Raw genomic sequence first — 19577 nt, forward strand, 5'->3', positions numbered from 1 at the left:
TCTCATCAGCTTCATGTGTTCAGATGACAGTGATGGGGGCTATAAAAGCATGAAGACAGATTATCACAGCTTATATCTGCAATTATAGTTCCAATAAGGTTTCTTCATGGTTCTTTAGCATTAAAGTCTTTGGACTGGTAACTAAATTGCTTTAATTTTTTTTATTCTATATTTTTCCTATTTGCATACACACACTCTTGATTGAGAGGGAGAAGAAAAAGCCCTACTAAAATATCCACTGGAGATACCTACAAAACAGAGGCCCAGAAATCTAAACTGGCTTCTAATTAATCACAACTCCAAAAAAAAATCATAAGCCATGCTCACAGAATTTTGGGGGAATCTTCACTACAGAGGACTTTCAACTATCATTTTACTTCATCTGGAAAATTAATGACACAAAAGATGTGACCAGATTAAAATATATACAGCTACATCTCACACGAGATGATCACAACTCCCTCTTCATGCATAAATTGCTGGACACATCACATGCATAACCTGCTGCTTTGATCACAGTTCATGGGATTAGGTGACTCAGGAATTTAAAGCATAAAGATACCATAGCAGCAGACACTCTCCAGCTCCTTTTCACCATCATCCATCCACCCCCCCACCCCGCCAGGATCCTGGCCTGACTATGCCAGGAAATCCCCGCTCCGCAGGCAGAGGGGGAACAGACGCATATGATTATGATGCAACCCATCTCCGGTGCTGCGCTTCTCCGCGGAAGCACGTCAGGACACACTCCTCATTCGCATAAACGGAGCCACCGCAGCCATCCCTCCAAACTCCAACAGGGAAAAACAACAGGCCACACAGAGAGAAATGGGCATGGTCTTGCAGCACAAAGACGAAAGCCAGGTTCCAGGAGCTGGATGACAGGGGTGGCGGAGCATCCGGCATGGCTGAGCGCCCAGCTCTGCGAGGAAAAGGGGAGCCAACGCTATCTGGAGGCAGAGGGCCTCTAGGACACCTGCAGTTCAGCATGCTTCCTCCTCTCCTCTCGTTACTGAGGGCACCAGGATTGTCCCTGCGTTGCAACGCGCTGCTGAGCTCATTTAAATCTACTGCCAGTCCCCCCCAAGCTTTTCAGTGCTATTCACACCAGCCCTTCACCCCACCCCCAGGCTGGTTTGTACGACCATGTGACAGGCATTAGCCATAATTCATACCACAAACTACCTTTCACACACGGTGGCCTAGCATCCTTATCTCATTTCCCCCCTCCCCAAAGCCTCACCCCGCTGCAGCTCTTAGGAAACCCTAGCACGCAGGAAGAACCGCAGGATGCAGCAGTGACAACCTCCACCATACACTGAAGCACTGGCACTCTCGAGCCTGGGCCTCCTATAAGAATTTTCAAGCAAAAGTCAGTTAAAACAAAACAAAAAAAAACCCTCAATTTAACCCCTCAAACAGGGATCACACAAAAGCCACCAGAGTACAGTACTGCTTCATTTCACACGCTTCCTTTCCAACGTCCAGGGACGCCATCAACATCTTCTTCAAAACAGAGGAGACCGTTTACCTCATGGGTACCAAACCTGAAATCAGGAAGTGGCCATGTTTTCTGCCATGCCGAGATACTCTGGATAACCCCTTTGCACCCTTCTTCCTCCAATACTTTGCCTCCTCAGGCTACGGGGCAGCCTCCCCCTCAGGATCAGGCCCAGCATAAAACATCAGGGCCTTATCTCATTGGGGCTCCCACGTGCTACTCCAGTAAAGACAAATCCCCTCCACCAAGTGCTAAGCCGTGCATACCTTAGCGGTCAAACCCAGCTGAGCACCGGTCCTGAGACGTTACCATTACTGCACAGACAGCACAGAAGGTTGTGCAAGGGGCTGTTTCACCAAGGACAATTTGAACAGGGTGGACCTCAAAATTTAGATGCGCTGTATTTTCAGCAGGCCACCCATCCAGGGCCAGAGTTACAAAGCTGACCTACAGAAAGTGACTGGGGAGGAAGGTGAGCTGTCTAGTCCAAAAAACACTAGTCAGATGAGGGGAGCAGGTGGGGGACTAGTGAGAGAGAAAAGCTTATACTGTAGACTTTGGGGAGGGGAGGGAGCAGAGTGGATAAGGAAGCCACAGCCATGAGGACGCCGACATCTTTCACTGCAGTTGGCTCCACCGGGGTGGTTCGGGACTGGCACGAGAGATCTGGAGGGATCTTCAGGACACTGCAGAGACGATACAGTATCATTCAACAACATGACAATTAGCAGCAACCCCCTGCCAAAGGGTGGAGTGTTAGCCCTGGTGTCCTCAGCAAATTCCTATTGTATTTTACATCTCAATAGCGATTTCAGATTTCTTTTCAATGTTTTCTGTTCCTTTCCACAATTCACTGAGCACAAAGTGTTGCTACAGGCTTTGTAGGTCTGCCAAATACAACACCAGAAGTAGCCGCATTTCACCAGCAAATGAACATCTTTTATACTCATCTACAACACTTTGCAATCCTTTGGCAAAAGGATAAGTGTTCTGTATATGCATTACGCCTATTGTTACAGCTCAGACTCGGAACAGGGAACAGCAACTACACGTCTCTGAACATAAATGATTGGTAATGTCACCAAATGGAAAGACATACAGAAATTTCGGTTTTTTAGCAGGCACTCCAGAAAAATCATTAGCAATGTCCCCTTCAGCAGCAGCTTTTCCTACTAGTGCAGCCAACAGAGCACCTTCCGCTATTGCTAGAGATTTGCGACCAACAAGCTGCTGCCACAAATCAGGCCTCCAACTTGAGCGACACCTCTTAGCTCAGTAGCATTTACAGATGCTTGGGACGAACACTAAACTCCTTCTCACAACCTCTTTACGCACCACATCAAATCGTCCTTCAAAAAAATTCCTGAACAATGTTTATACAGCAATTGTTATAAAGACCTCTATTAACTCTCTGCCTAGTGGGCATTCTGTTTCCGTCAGTGTTCAAGGAGCTGAAAGTCTTGTCGGCACTTCACAGTCCCCATTTTAAATACAACATCACGTTTTCAGAGCGCTTTTTCACCCTATGCTCCTCACCTTCTCTTTGATGCAAAACTGACCTACAGAACAATGTAAAGATGAGCTTAGAGCCAGGAATACTAAAACACAAAGAAAAATAACAGAACACAGGTCTGAGGATATTTTAGAAGGAAGCAGCATATCTTATTAACAAGTAGCAGAGGAGGAAATTGAAGGTTGTCACCTGAGATTTTAGGTTTCAACGTTTCACAGCCTCTGAGCAAAACCAGTATTCCCAGTGACCCGGGCTTGAACCACAAAGACTGTAGCTGCACCAGAACTCAGCCCAAGGTCTCAGCCACCTGGACCCAACGGCAGCAGCACAAAGGCCTTGCTCTGGCTGCATCTGACAGTTATATGACACACACAGAGGAAAACAAAACCAACAAGACTTAACAACTTTAAACCCTGGGAACTACTTAATTCACTAGATATTAGTTTCTTTCCCCCACCCCACCGTTTTCCCTCCCACCTGCCAGGCCACCTCATTACTGTCACTCTGCATCAGTTCTTGCTACAGCAGTTTTCCTGGACCTTTGCCCCTTTAGTCAGCTTGAAACCTCTTCCCTATTGTACATCAGAGTCAATAGGAAATTAATGCAAGTCCTTGCTGGGGGGAGGGCAGAGCAGAGGCAATCATGCTTTCTGCTGCTGTCAATACTTCTTTTCCTTCACCCTTCTTGCCCTGCACACTTCACCAATATATTATGAAGCCTTGTTCACATTTAACTTTACTGGCCGAAATCTCTGGAACCACTCACCATGTGTAAAACTGCATAAAATCTTGGCAGGGTAGGGTCCTTGCCTTATAGTAAGTTCCCAAAGTACAGTCTTAATACTCAACTGCAGATGTCCCAGAAGGAAGAATAACTGAGTGGGAGAGAAACAATTCTCAGCATCCTTAAAACTTGTTTTGCACTCAAAAAATAACGGAGACATTTTCAACAGGAGAGCAGCAAAATGCCAAAGTTTAGAGGTAACATATTAACACTGTATGTTCATCTGACCACAGACATTCACATGAACTCCAGAGTTATTCAAACCACGATTTCTACAGCAATAATATCTTAGAAACCTAAGCCACGCTGAACACTACTCATGTAGTTTACAGAATTATTTCAGTGACTAAGGCAAACAGAACGTGTGATTGCAGAGCTAAAGGCTAAATTAAGCTTAGTCAATGACTTTTTAAAAAAGTCGGATGCTACACTGACCCAGCTTCATGCCTGCAATTGCTTTTTTTTTTTTTTTGGGGGGGGGGGGAAGGAAAGAGCAGACTAATATTTTCTTGTGAGACAGATCCTCTGGTAGAGGGGAAAAAATGAGAGAGAGATGAAACTGGCTATCTCTGGAAAAGAAGCGATGGAACTGACCATATACAAAATACTGTCAAATACACAAAGTAATCTTTCAATCTTTTTCTGCTACAGGCCCCACAGTTCAACAAAGCATTTAATAATGTGCTTTTAGTCCATCCTGATTCAGCAAAGCACTTACCCACATGCTTATGCCAACTTAAGTATATGCTTAAGTGCTTCTGCACAATAGGGACAGAGAAGACTCAAGCCCTGCAGATGAACCATTTTCAGAAACAAGCCAATTTTTTCCCTAAGATGACTGGCTCTATTTACAGCTTCCCCTCCCTTTACAGCATGACCCAAAACGTGTTTAAAGAGAACACTCAAATACAACTGAAAAGTCAAATAACTATTACGAACAGCAAAGACATCGACATATGACTTAATGAAACAGAAGAGTTGTTCTTTTTCCTTCTCAACGTATACTTTGATCTACACACACATCATGTTATCCTGTTTCAATAGCGTTCTCCTCTAAAAATAAGTTAGAAGTTCCCTTAATGCTTTGGATTTCACAACATTTATGAGACTATCACCAGAGTCAACAGGCTAAAAAAAGAATCCATTAGCATTAACTGACCTGTCACTGGCAGTGACAAATAAATGAATTTGATGGTTTTAGATCAGTCATTAGTAGACCTGCCCCCAGGCTGATAAAGGCTCAGCACTTTGCAGACGAGATGTACTCGATCTGGAGGCAGAGAGGAGCGCACGAGGGTGTTAGCATGCTGCTCTTCTTCCATTCCCCCGATCTCCCCCATTTTAGACCCCTTCCTGCCATATCCAAGCAGCAAGATCTTGGTGCAGGAATGTTACCTTGCAGACACCATTAAAAAAATTCTCTTTAAAAAAACAAAAACAACAACAACAAGACCAAATCACTCAAAGTGATGTTTAATTTTAATTTTTAGTTAGCACCAAGTCAAAGGGAAGGAAGCTATATTAGACACAGAACTATTCTTAACATGAAAGATGTCCTTAGGCAATGATAATGGAAAGACATACATTTTACACAAGTGCAAGATGATCTCTGGGGATTAAGGACAACGTGAACAATCTACCTTTTTGGTTGGGGAGAAGAAAAATGCTTACATCTCAAACAAACAAACAAACAAAAAAACCACACACAACAAAAATCCAGCTCAACTCCTGCTTCTGACAAAGCTCACTGCACTCCACAGAACACCTTGCACAGCCACGTTTTCCTCTGGCTGCCAGAATGAAAGAGCAGAGATCATGCCCTGCCTCAAACAGATCACAGAGAGCTAGATGCTGAAATGAAGAATAATGGATTTTAAAACCCTGATCCTCCACTGCCTGAGAAGACCTGGGTTGACTAGCCACAACTGCATGAAACTCATCAACTTTTGCATTTGACTGTCTGCTGCCATAGGGAGACAAATTCTAAGAGCGGGTTACCCAAGACAAAGAATCCAAACACCAGCCATCAACTGCAAAAAGAAGTCCTGAATGCTATAGGGGAGGGACTTCATAGTACTCCTCATGCAGAAGATACACTGAGATTATCAAGGTACACATACACACATAAAAAATATATATGCCCAATACCAAGGACAGGAAATACTTCCTTTCTTACCACTTTCCAGACCTGTAAATGCAGAGGAATAAGAAAAAAAAAAAAAAAAAAAACACACATAGGGAAAAAGTCTGACCTTGCTGACCTTTACAGGCTGGTGGGGAAGGAAGGGTGGCAGGAAAGGAAGAATCATGAGTTCTGCCGGCATGTTCAGTCCACATTCTTTTGAAAAGACTTCAAAGTCTACCCTGTACTTAAAATAAGATAGGAAGTAGTGGGACTAACCTGGAGGAGTTTAGAGGTAGAAGCAGGGGAGGAAACAAACAACAGAACTCTTGATTTTCAAGGTCCTCATTTGCTTTGGGATAAAATAGCTCTCTGTTACTCTGGCCCAGGCTTATCAGATATCCAAGGGACTTAGACAACCCACCCACAGTTAACTTAATTGGAATCAGACATCCAAATCCACTGGTTAGCTTTAAAAAAAAAAAATCCCGGGTTAGCCTGTGTGTTATTCCAAGAGGGCATGCCCTCCTTTTACTGCTCTGGAATAGCCACCGTCACGTGGGTTTAACAACGAGCAACTCCAATGAAAGGAGAGTTGTCGATGCCCCATTTCTCCCAAGGAAGAAGGAACAGATGTGTGCTTCTGCACCTCCTCGGTGCACGTGCCCAGCCAGACAAGACGACAGCTAGTTCCACAGACAGGGCAGGAGCAGTTTGCAGATACACTAACTGACGGGAGCTCAGAGATGCTATCAGTTAGTTATCAGTTCTGCACTGTCCTCTGTTTAAATAAAACACATGTAATAAAAACACTGGTATTCAGCATCACCATTTGACTATCAGACAAAAGACTTCCCTCACCAAACAAAACCCATTTCCTATTTTTAAGTAGATGATCACCAGAACACTGTAGCCAACTCATGTAGATCAGATCCCAAACTAAAATACGCAGTCTTGAAAACAGAAGTCTCTGCTCCGGGTTGTAAGCAGACATAACGCTAGACATCCAGCGCCCAGCCCGCTCCCATCCAAGCTACGGGAGCAGCTCCACCAGCCAGCAGCAGCAGCAGACTTGCCCTTTTCATTGAACAGCCGCTAAAGAGGAAGTATGCAGAGCCCAGTCACAGGTCATGTACACAGCCCTGCCGAACGCCGCTGAACGCTACGGCAAGTAGTTCCCGCCTGTTGACTTGCCAGAGCAATTCCCACCCATGTGCACTATGCCCCTGCAGTAAGGGCCGGGAATAGCAGGTTCTTCAGTCCCATCCTGCAGGAACTTGAGCAAAAAACACAACTCAGTGGGTAGCCTCATTAACTGTAAGCTTAGACTGAAGTTTTACCTGCCTCCGTTTCATACATTGCTTTGCGCAAAAAAAAAAGTATCTAAATTTCTGTATCAGTAAGTCACACAAATATATTTTTGGCCAAAGAGCTTCTTCACGGACTGAAGCTGTTATGTTTCTGCTCTTAAGTTTTTTTTTTAAAATAACAGTTCCCAAAAGAAAAAAAAAAAGAAAAAAAAAAGGCTTATATTTGAAAATATCTAACAAACATGCTAAATTCGATAAAGCTTTTCCAACTTAATATAGGGGATAATGACAGAACTGATAGGCTGAATATTAAAAATTTAAATTATTGTAATCTTCAATATTCAAAAGGGAAGACAAAACTACTTTCCCCCTGCCATCATGTCACTGCTGCTTTTTAAGGATTTTTATGCCAGCAGAGCTATAAATGATCAACTATTACAGAGCTCCTTCCAGCATTTGGAAGTAAGACAGATTTTTATCAAGCAACGGCAGCTGCGAGAATGTCTTTTCATCTCACTGTTAGCCATATACTAGAGCCTCAACAAGTTAAACCCCTGCAGCAAATTTCCTAAAACAATGGTTTCAAGTTATCCTAGACTTCAGAAGAAGAGCAGGATTACACATCATAGTGTAATCTACTGGAGGCAATCACATTGGATTTTCTGCTAGGGTCATTCAAAAAAAAAGAAAAAAAAATCAGAGAAGAATTGTCTTCTGTTACAACCTGCCACTTCTTGCTCAGTAACCAATTTGCATCCTCAGAGAGGTGTCAAATCCTGAAGACGCAGTTTAAAAAGCCCAAAAGAAAGCATTTCACTGGGATTCAGTTTGAAAGGGGAGCACCAGCCAATTAAAAAAGTGTAATCAGAAAGGGAGAAGGAATAGACACAGATCATTGTGCACGCACAAATAAGTGAGCGTGACCCCACAGATCCCGGCAGGCATGTGATCTGGCAGGGAGGCGAGCGCAGCCCAAGAATCAGCAGAGTGCAGCTCTGGCCGCCGGAGCCGCTGCCCACGAAAGAGTTAAGCGCGCCGAGGCAGGTCAAAAGGCCTCCGAAGGAAGGGGCTCAAGGAAAGCACTGCCAGAAGGTCTGTGTGAACGACCAGGGGGAACATTCCCGCAGACCAGCTTCCACCTCGGCACTCTGCTACAGCCAGCAGGGTAGAAAGCCAGGAAGACCACAGGAAAAAAAAAAAAAAAAAAAAAAAAAAGTTCAATCCACATTTTGCTAGACACACCAGGAAGGAAGACTACCTAAGGAAAAAAAAAAAAAAGTCTCCCCACACCTAGAGAGAGACATAGACATTTCATTAAATGCCATTAATTTCCACAGACCCAAACATTAGCTAGTTAATTGGACTAAAGTACAGCCACATTTTAACACTGAACACTGACTGTTCAACCGGGACAAATGAACAACTAAAGTCCAAAACCTTAATTCATTATATAATAAAAACACAGAAAACAAGAAAATCCAGATTATGAAATGCAGGAAAGAATAATATGGCATAACTGATATCTGTTCTTTATTGCATCTGATTTTCTCCAATTTTGCGTTAAGCTCCTTTCAATCTTAAGACTTTTCTTTTCCAACGGCAAAAAAAAACACTCCACAGAAATCCTAACGCCTTAGAAAGCACAAGTGGGTGACGAGCAGAAACAGTCCCTGTGCTGACCTCTCCGGAAAGAGCGAGCTCCTGCTCGGAGTGGAATCCAACCTACATCCCCGGATTTGCCCCACACTTGAAAGACGTCTGTTACTGAACACCCGTCCCCTTCCCCCCCCCCCCCCCAAAAAAGTACTACTTGGAGAAAAACAAGATCCCCTTTGTAAAAATGACCTGATTTTGCGTTCCTTAACATGAAAATTAACACATTAATATCTACAGCATAAGACATGCTCCGTTTTTTTTATTGTTTTAAAAGAAATCGTATCGGACAGTTTAACAGCTCCACTGTAAGCATTATAAACTTTTACAAATAACAGAGATAGATAACTCTGGTAACTGAAGACAACTTAAAATGCAAATAAGCCTTTAAAAAGTGTGTTGGAAAAGGGGAAAGGAACATCAATCACAGCGCAAGATCATCTTCATACTTTAATTATGAAACCATCCAAAATTTTGGTAACTTTAAAAACGTATCTTAAAAAACAGCATTAATCCAATCACATAATCCAGAAGCCCAAAACCCTACAAACCCTTTGCTTAGCACAGAAGCAAGCCAGCCACCTCATTATTCACTAACTGGTTATTAGATATGTCCTATGAAAACAAGAACCCCTAGATACTTAACTATATTAGTTTGGTTTAAAATTCTGCAGGTAGGCTATTGGGTTTTTGGGGGGAGCAGTTTTTTGTTTTGTTTTTTAAAGAAATCACTAGCACCTCTCCTGCTATATGCCTAGGCTTCCTAAATTACACACAGTTTTTCCTGGATGCATGTTTTATACAATAAAGTTATAGTTCCATACGCTATTAAATTGCTTGCTCCCATAAGGAACTCCATACAATAAAATTAAGTTAAATTTGTTCAGGTAATCTCATGCCATCAAATTTCAACCACTGCTCCCTATTTGCTTGCATCCACAACTTTGCACTTCTCTTTCCACTTTTTAAAAGAATGCAGAAGCAACCCAAGATTATTATAACACATACCAACAAATGGCAGACACCAGCTAAATTAAGTTCTTCCAATAGACTCTCAAAAACAAATAGAGATAAAAGTCAGTAACAAAAGGTTTTTTTCAGCCTTTGGCTTTCAAAAATCAAACACAACTAACTGCTCCTTTGGATTTGAAAACTGATCTGTTGTTTTTGTTACGCACAGTTCTAAAGAGCAACAACCATTTCTATTCCATAAGCAGGTCCTCCAGAAGGAAGGGCACCTAGTGGTATTTCAGAGTGAGCATGCAGACAGAAGTTTCTTTGCACATGGCTTAAGTGTCTCTGTCCCAATGTGGAAACTGGCCACGCTATAACAAGAGCGCCATGGAAGAAGGTCACTTATCCAGCCAGCCTGACCGGATAAGAGACTTAAAGCTCATTGTTTCACTGCTCTTGCAGAAGAATACCCTACGGCCTGAAGAGCTCGGAGCTTCATCAGAAACTTGCTATCCAACGCTTATTAGTCTCCAAACACATCTCAAAAGTTATACAAGAGAAAACTTGCCAACAATGAAGGCAGAGATATATTCCCATCCATCACAACCACAGAACTGAAAGCTCAGCTCAAAACAAGCCTGAAGTCTGCACTTAATCCAAATGCTCTTCATAAACACCATGCAAAACATATTGCGTAAAATAGTATAACAAATGCAAGTAACGCAGCAACAATCTCCCGCTAGAACTAGAGAAGCCTCTGCTTTTGAGCCAGTCACAACTGACCGGGACTCTGCAAGGAGATGGTTAAACTGGAGACACGTAATATCACACAAAGCAGCTCTCCTGTAGTTTCACAGCCATACGCTGATACCCTTAAGACGCCATGCACTCCGGCTTTAAAAGCTTTCATTGCCAATTCCCTGTTTGAAACCTGAACTGCCTGGCAACAATGATTCTCTGTGTGCCTAAAATCCTATTATCGATCCTCCTACTTACCTTAGGCTGTGCTCGTCGGGGAAATGCAACTTTAGGGTCAATCTGAGGAAAAAGAAAGGGGGAAATCAACAAGATAGCTTTTGTTTAGGGTGTTTGTTTTTTTTTTTTAATCACTGAAATATTAATCCCCTCATTTCTCAGGCTTATAATTCAGCACACTGGGTCACCTGGAACTTCTCTGGAAGTGATGGACCACAGACTGAGTTGGTCTGGGGGCTATTTGATGGTGGCGGGGGGCCTCTTCTGCACACCACCTACATGATCATCAGGGCTGCACAGGAAGCTCTCTACTAGTCTCCGGGTGCTGCCTCTACAACCAAAACTGCACATTAAATGTTATCTGCATACTCTGGAGGTTGCGCAGAAAGACAGCCAGCATTCCTGATCAAGATCTTAACCTGCTGTTCTTGACACCTGCACCTTCAGTTGGGTTTTGGGTTACTTTGTTTTAGTTTTCTATTTCGTTTTTATTTTTCTACTTTGTTTTGTCAACTCTGACTAGCAACACTACACAAAAAAAAAATACAGAACACTGAAAGCCAAATTATTTACATTTCAATTAATTATGAAAACTACATGGTTAGAAGGACTACGAGATTATCCTTCATAACATCCCTAATTGATCTTGGATACAAGTTCCTCTGAAAGAACTTAGGGGAGCAACAAAAGATTATGAAAAGGTTTTGGTGGGGGAGGAGGGAGAGAGCAAAATGAAGAAAACATACAGGTATTTTAAACCAGAAGAAAACGAGTTCTTAAAAAAAGATCTTCCATGAAGGAGTCCCCTAAAGTATACTTGAAGTATGCTATCACAGAGACAAAAAGGAAGAAAGAACATCTGTTTTATCCTGTGCCCTCTTATTTTAAGGTGCAGCACTGACTCCCATTTCACTGCGCAAATCGAAAAGCATGTCCGCTCTGCAATTCAAAATGCTCCCTTTGCAATTTTAGAAACTTAGAAATTTAGAAACTTCCACACGGGTCATCTTTAAAAAGCAACTGTTTTCTGCCATTCAAAAAAAAAAAAAAAAATCACTTAAAAGCAAAAAGACACCACCAGAGGTGAATGGCTAGATATAAATAAAAATCATAGCTTATAAACAAATGCCCGTCTTAAATTGTCATCATTAAAAAGATTGTAATAAAATGTCCCCATGCTGCTGATTTCACCTTTATTTTTCAGCAGCACTTGCACAGATATGTTCTAAATAAAGTCTGGGAAAGGATGTTTTAAAGGACTAAATTCTACAATAACTGTGAAACTTTCAACTGTTTTCAGTCTTTAACTACTTAACAAACTTTAACCCTGATCATGTTAAGGCATATCTAGAAGTAGAGGCCTTCTTTAATAGTTTGGGTTTCTTTTTTGTTGTTTTTTTCCCCCCTCAGGATAACCCTGATTAGAGAAAGGAGATGTTTCCATTTGGTACTGTTATTCCTGTGGTGATGTCACTGATAGACAACCACGAGCCAATCTTTAACCAGCACTTTCACTCAATTAATATGTCAAAATTGCAAATAGCACAATCATTTGATGTGCAACTGAAATTGATTTGTCTACATTAGATACAAATGTACTATTTTTAAGACATTCCTGAGAAATGAGTGATTACATGCCACTTTATTGTTCAAAAAGCATAAAAAGTCAAATTCTTTATCTAGAAAGCTAACCTTTTCATAGAGATTAACATTATCTACAAATATATTCAGCACCAACTAGACATTTGTCTACCAGGGAAATACAACAGGTATGGATTTTCCATTGAGATACCCAAAGGTAGAGGCAAATATGCACATTTCTACATTTGCTTTCAAAGTGAAAGTTTTCTCAATAAAGCAAAATAAAATCCAGTCCCACCAGAATGACATTACTGCAAAAACCCACTAACAAAAAGTTGGAAGAGCTATTAAATTCTAAAGCAAAATATTCATATTTGAAGGTCACTTCAAAGACCACGGGGTCCTTTGCATCGCAGCAACAGCACTTCTTAAGTAACTGAATTTTCCTTCACAAAAGCTTTCAGGTAAACATCATCAGCATTTTTAAGGTGAACACAAGCAATCAGCATGGCAGATCCATACCTTTTGCATATCCCTGTCAACTATTTAAATAACAACAAAAAAAAAAAACTTCTACAAAAAAAAATGAGTTAGTTGGATACAATTCTACTTACTGTATCTACAAGTCCTCTAGGAAATGACTATAATACTATTTCTGATATGAATGGCCATTACCTAAACAAAGCTTTTAACGTAACTGTAAACAAGAGCGACGTTTCCATGCCAATACCCAACCGATCTGCCTCCTGTGCTGAACGTTGAAACAGAGTCAAATGCTATGTTATACTAAAGAACAGTTACTTTAATATGTCTACAAATAAATAGCTGAAAGGGAACCTGGCTAGTTTTATATTTTACTTTTCAGCTGTATAACTAATTCTAAGGCTGATTTCTTTTTCATTGATTCAATCATTATCACATACTCAAAACTGAAGCAAATTTGTCCTGGTCCGGCTTTTCACCCTTCCCCCAATAAAGACCAAATTAATACATCGCAGGGACTAAATTGTGATACAGGGAAAAGCTGAGAGAGGACGAAATTACTGTCAGAAATACGCCTGGGTGTCCTCCCATGATTTTCTTTTTCTTTTTTTTTAAACTCTCATCAAAATACTGTTTGCCTTTGTTCTTCTTATCTAAATTTATCTTTAAAAACACATAGAGAATATAGCTGTACACGAAAAGTCTGGTGAGTTTAATCTCAGGAGCACAGCTGAATCAGTTATCTTACCATATCTGATTAAACCTAAAATCAAATTATTAAGGAACGTGAAAGCATGGGCTACGTGTTCAGACAAGCCCAACAGAATTTGTAGGTCGAATAAAAACACTAGATTCCACCTGCTTCTACAAAGGCTTTGGGTTTTTTTGTTTTCATATAAATTACATTAAAAATGATACACTCATGTTTGCTTCCTGCCTCTTCTATTCTTCATTTAACTGTATCCATCTCACACACGCAGGCACACACAAGATGCACCAGCACTAAGAAAGGATTCCTCCAAACACCGTGCTCACGTTAAAATAAAGCATTTAGGCTCCAGAATACATACTATAAAAGACAGTTACAGCAACGAACACATTCGATACGGTCAGCAGAAGCTCTCTGCCAGACAGTTAAACCGATACGATCCTTCCCTTCCCAAAAACGCGACCCCCTTCATGCAGACCGATCAGCACCAAAGCGATAATGACCTCTACCAGTGTCCTTCCCCCCCCTCCAGGTCTGCCGAGGCTTAAAATTGAAACAAAGTGAGACACACGCACAAACTTCATCCTTTGGCACGGCCTCGACCGCAGAGAGAAAAACAGGCCCTAGTGCTACACGCACACACACTTGATACCTATTGTTTGACCCAATACCGAAAACGCAGTATCAGGTCAAGGGGTTAATTTACGTGGCAAATAAATAAATAAATAAATAAATAAAGCAAACATAACATTCACTAAAAATGGATCCGCTGAATCTCTTTAGCATTTTCCTCATATTATTGACTAGAGACCGAATGTAGCAAAAAAAGCTTTGCAGAAACAACAAAACCAACAATTCAGGAGTTGTGCTTCTGTAGCACCTCCACTCTCGAGCTCTCACATAGCTATCCATAAGGTAATGCGTGTATTTCTTAAACACCCCCCTTCCAACATCATGGGTTAGGGGATTCGCTCTCTCAAAAGAAAAAAAAAAAAAGGCTTAGGGAGATGACACTAGAGGAAGTTTTTCAGATTTGACATTAAGTCATTCCTACCTCGAAACACACACAAAGAAAAAAAAAAAAAAATCAAAACAAGTAAAAAGTTCCCTGCAGAAAGCATTCTGCAGTATAACACCAAAAAAGTTAGGTTTTACTCCACGGTTTTTTCAATGTCACTGCTCAACAAAATATAAGGTGAGGGGAGGAGCCATCGCTGGATACGGGTAAATCGGGATTAAAAAAAAGTTACGGCTTTCTATAAATTAAAAGTGAACTCCAGGGGGGGAAAAAAAAAAACCAACCAATAAATAAAATAAAAAGCCACCATGCAAATTCGCATTGCAACGACAGCCTGGCGCTGCCCGACGCGACGGACCCCGAAGGCAGCGCGGGGCAGCGGAGGGGGGGGGACGGGGACGGGGACGGGGACGCAGGGCACCGCGGGCGGGCGGCCCCCCCACGCGCGACCTACCGTCTTGGAGTCCAGCTCGTGGTGGGGCTGCGCCAGCACCTTGTCCACGCTCGCCGGGTCCGCGAACGTGACGAACCCGAAGCCTCTGCGGGAAGAGACAAAGAACGAGGAGATGGGGCGGGGGGGGGGGTGTGGGGGGGGTGATAAGAACTAGACAGCAGGAGTCATAAAAATAATAGCAGTTTCCTCCTTTTGGTGTCCCCCTCCCAGCCCCCACCCCCCACCCCGGGGTCAGGCATTTTTTTTTTGGGGGGGGGGGGGGCCGCGCCGGTCGCCGTCGCCTCCCGCTTTGTCTCCTCGCGTGGGGGGTGGGGGGGGGCGGGTCACCCCCGGCGCAGCCCCCGGTGCGCGGGGCGGCGCGCGGGGCCGGGGAGGGAGGGAGGGGGGGGCCGCGCGCCCCGGCGGGAAGTGCCGAACTTGGGCCGGGGCGGGCGGTTTACCTGGAGCGCTTGGTGGTGGGGTCCCTCATGACCATACATTCTCTGATTTCTCCGAATTTGCTGAAATAGTCTCTAAGGCTATCTGCGGAGAGAGGGAGGAGGAGAGAGGGAGAGGGCGCAGAGCGGCGCGGGGCGCGCGGTGGGGGGGGGGGGGAGGGGGGGCGCGGCAGGCCCCGCCGCGGCGGGACGGGCCCGCGCGGGGCGGGACGCGCGTGGGGCCGCGCGGGGCGGGACGCGCGCGGGGGAGGCCGCGGCGGGCCCTTACCTGGTGAGGTCTGCCAGCTGAGGCCGCCGATGAACATCTTGCTGGAAGGAGAGAAGGGAGCGGAGTTGAGCGCCGGGGTGGGATCGGCCATTTTGACGGGGCACCTCACGGCGGAGCGGAGCGGCGCGGAGCGGAGCGCGGCGCGCAGCCCGCGGGGAGCCGGCGGCGGCCGGGCTCCGCGCCCCCCTGCCCTGCCCTGCCTTGTCCTGCCCTGCCCGCCCGCCCCCGCCGACTTACCCGGGGTCGTGCTGCGCGTCGCCGGGGCTCCCCGAGGTAGCCTGGCTCCCGTCCGCCTCCATGGCCGCGCGGAGCCCACAGTGATCCCGCGCCGCGCCGCGCCGAGCGAGAGCCCCTGGAGAGACCCCCCGCCCGCCCCCCCCGCGCCGTGCCGCGCCGCGCCGCGCCGCTCCGGCTGCTCCTGCCTCCTTTCGCCTGTATTTCTGCGCCCCGTCCCTTCCCCCCCTCCTCCCGCCGCTACCGGAGGATCTCACTGGAGAGAGGCGCTGGGGAAGCAGCCAGATCCGTCACACGTGGGATCGGCTTAGCTCAGCGCCGCTCCGCGCCGCGCCGCTCCTTCCCTCCCTCCCCCCGCCACCATCCTCTCCTCCCTCCATCCCGCTCCCTCCTCGCCGCCCCCCGCCCCCACGCACGGGGGCGGCGCCTGGCCCCGCCGACGTCAGCGCCGCGCGCGAGCGCGCCCCCGCCCCGCCCCGCGCGCCCCCGCCGGCGCCGCGCGCCACCACGCGGGGGGGGGGAGGAGGCGGCGCGGCGCTGCGCCGGGCACGGCCGCCGGGCGGCACCGCCGCGCGGGCAGCGCCGGGCGCCGGGAGGCGGCAGCGGCGGGAGGGCGGCAGGAAGCGCGCGGCGCCGGGCACCGCCTGGCACGGCCGGGCATGTGGCAGGAAGCGCGCAGCGCCGAGCACGTGCAGCAGGAAGCACGCAGCACCAAGCGTGCAGCACGGCACGGTTGGCGTGCGGTGCCGGGCCTGCAGCGCTGTGCATGGCCAGGTGTGCTGCGCCGCATGTGCAGTGCTGTGCATGGCCAGGTGTGCTGTGCCGCATGTGCAGCACCAGGCGTGCAGCGCCGGGCATGGCCAGGTGTGCTGCCCCGCATGTGCAGCGCTGTGCATGGCCAGGTGTGCTGCGCCACATGTGCAGTGCTGTGCATGGCCAGGTGTGCTGCGCCACATGTGCAGCGCCGGGTGTGCAGCGCCATGCATGGCCAGGTGTGCTGCGCCACATGTGCAGCGCCGGGTGTGCAGCACCGCGCGTGGCCAGGTGTGCTGCGCCACATGTGCAGCACCGGGTGTGCAGCACCGCGCGTGGCCAGGCGTGCTGCACCACATGTGCAGCGCCGTGCATGGCCAGGTGTGCTGCGCCACATGTGCAGTGCCAGGTGTGCAGCGCCGTGCATGGCCAGGTGTGCTGCGCCACATGTGCAGCGCCGGGCATGCAGCACCGTGCATGGCCAGGTGTGCTGCGCCACATGTGCAGCGCCGTGCACCGCAGGGCGGGCAGGCTGCTGCCTGGTGACATCTGACCCTGATAATGGCTTCGCCCGTCCCCAAGGCCCCGCTCCCGCAGTCCCCGTTGGCAGCGCGTGCCGCGGGCGGCGAGGCCGACGGCTGCGCTTCGGCAGAGGCAGCGCGCATTGTGGCTTCGACGGGAAACGGCTCAGCCGGGGCCTGGGAAGAGCCGTGTGCGTTTGCAGTGCGGGAAGCCAAACTGCGGCTGAAGCTCTCGGCGCTGGCAGGGCTCTGTCGCGGGGCCGTACCGGCGCTGCAGGGCCCTGTGCTCCGCTGCCCCCTCTGCTCGCAGCGCCCGTGCTAGGCAAGCGCCGCGGCGGGGCGGCCGAGGAGCGTCGTGATTACGTGAGGTTAAAGCAGCCGGTTCCACCTAAATGAAGAAGTGCTGCTCGCCCCCCCGGCACCTGGCCGCGCTGCCCTACGTTGCCGGAGAAAAGTGCACAAAGAAATGGTTTGGGGTGCCGCAGCCGGCTGCCGGCCGGGCGCCGGAGCGCTGCCAGGTCGGGGGCCGTGCCTGCACGGGCTGGGTTGGGGCCTTCGCCTAGCAGGTACCTCCAGCCCGGGGGGGGGGGGGGCTATTTTGTTGTTTTGGGGGGGGGGGGTTTTGGCGGGTGGGTTGTAGTTTTTGATGCTCGCAAGTAATTGAAATAATTTCTCCGGGAGGGACCTTGTTGTCCTGCATGGCCTTAAAGTGGTCCCAGCTGTGACGGCCACGCTGGGCGCATCCTCGGAGCTCTCCCGACTGGGAAAGGGGTGGCCAGGTGGGAAAAGCCACCGACGGCTCCCACCGTGATGGACACTGCGCCTGACCCCAGTGGCACAGGCAGAGCAGCGGCACTGGCACACACGGTGCATGGGGGGGGGTGCCAGCAAATAGCCATTTTCTGCCCCCTCTAAGCCTCCCTCAGGTCTTAGCTGTTTTTCAGAATAATCATAGGGAAATTGCTGGTCAGAAATCTGGTTCTTGAGCTTTTCCTACCCCTTCGGTCTGCCTGGCCATCGCGCAGAACCTCGAAGGGCCTCCAGAAGGACGAGTCGCGGGAAAACGCTGCTGCCGGGCAGCGGGGACTTCAGCCAGGCCGGCTGCAGCTGGGAGAACGTTTGGCTTTCCATATATTGAAAAAAAAAAAAAAAAACTTCCCTCATTATCATTGCATCAGTGAAAACTGCAGGTCAGAGGGTTTTTGCGGGACTCTGTCCGCGCTTCCCCTTCCCTGCCTGTCCCGGAGCCCCGGACCGCAGCAGGGACCGGTTCCCGCGGCACCGAGCAGCTGCTGCAGCCTTCGCACCCGCTTGGTACCTGTCCCTGGAAACAGCCTCCCGCTCCGGCCTCGTGGGCGATGCGGAGACGCGGTGGGCTTCTACCGGTGGCACTGAAAAGAGTCAGAACCGGTAAATGATCCGGTGGCCCCTTTGGGACTTAAAACCTGTTCGCCTGTGCATTTATCCTTTTCCTTCTTTTCCGCCCCCTCCGTCCCTGGCTCCCGCCGGCGTTTAACCCCGGGTGCAGGGCTGGGAGGCTCCTCGCCCCCATCTTCACCGCGCTGCCCAAAAGCCGGGGGGAGCCCCCAGCCCTGCCCGGCCCCTGCCGCCTCCTCGCGTGGCCGTTTTGGGGGAAACTTTAAGGAAAGGAGTGGACGCAGGGAGTGCCGCCCCGGGGGCCACCACGCCGAGCGGCGAGGGGGAGCGCTGGGCGGAGGGGCGTTGGGGAGAAAAAAGAAGTGCTTGCGGTGTTCGCCCAGGGCTGGCAAACCCCGTACGAGCCCTGCAGCTCCCCCCGGACGCCCGCCGCGCTCGGCAGGCAGCCTCAGCCTCCGAAGACGGCGCGTCGGCCCCGGCCCCCAGGCGTCTTCCCAGCCCGGGGGCAGGTTGCAGACTTGCCCTTGGCGCTCTTCCTCCCGACCGCCGATGTTCCTGCCAAGAGCCCCAGCTCCCGCCGGGCTTCAGGAAGGAGCTAACGACCCGTGAAGCCGCCGTGCGCAGCCGCTGCCGGCCGGCGGTGGCACCCGCCGGCTGCACGATCGGACCTTGGAGCATCCCATCCCCGTAACGAGGGAAGTTACCGCTATTGGTATGGAGCACACCAAGTCCTCGACGGCGCCACTGCAGATCGGTGAACGCGGGAAGGTCCGCACCCGTCCCGTCCTCGTACAGCACCTACTTCTCCTCTGCAGGTTTCGGTCTTGCCGATTCCCCCTTGACGTCGGCCAACGTCAACCCCATTTCCCAGACTGGAAACCGAGATGCACAGTTTGAGGTCAACGTTTATAGGAGGCCTGAGTGACTCAT

General features: G+C 48.2%; 1 protein-coding gene across 6 annotated transcripts in view; it reads right to left on the reverse strand.

Annotated features, from left to right (window-relative positions):
* The window catches only part of MSI2 (musashi RNA binding protein 2), a 255549-nt gene extending 239225 nt beyond the window's left edge, over window positions 1-16324 (reverse strand). For 5 of the 6 annotated variants that reach the window (XM_067309907.1, XM_067309906.1, XM_067309905.1 and 2 more), the window contains exons 1-5: window positions 16000-16114; window positions 15763-15803; window positions 15498-15579; window positions 15058-15142; window positions 10834-10875 (exon numbers count right to left, since the gene is read on the reverse strand). In XM_067309907.1, coding sequence (XP_067166008.1) covers window positions 10834-10875; window positions 15058-15142; window positions 15498-15579; window positions 15763-15803; window positions 16000-16061 — 312 coding nt within the window. In that variant the 5' untranslated portion in view covers window positions 16062-16114. Of the gene's footprint in view, window positions 1-10833; window positions 10876-15057; window positions 15143-15497; window positions 15580-15762; window positions 15804-15999; window positions 16115-16253 lie in introns of those variants that run through there. The other variant, XM_067309908.1, reaches the window with a different exon arrangement.
* Between the last annotated feature and the right edge of the window lie 3253 nt (window positions 16325-19577).

This window comes from Apteryx mantelli, chromosome 22 (genome assembly GCF_036417845.1).
Source record: "Apteryx mantelli isolate bAptMan1 chromosome 22, bAptMan1.hap1, whole genome shotgun sequence".
NCBI lineage: Eukaryota > Metazoa > Chordata > Aves > Apterygiformes > Apterygidae > Apteryx > Apteryx mantelli.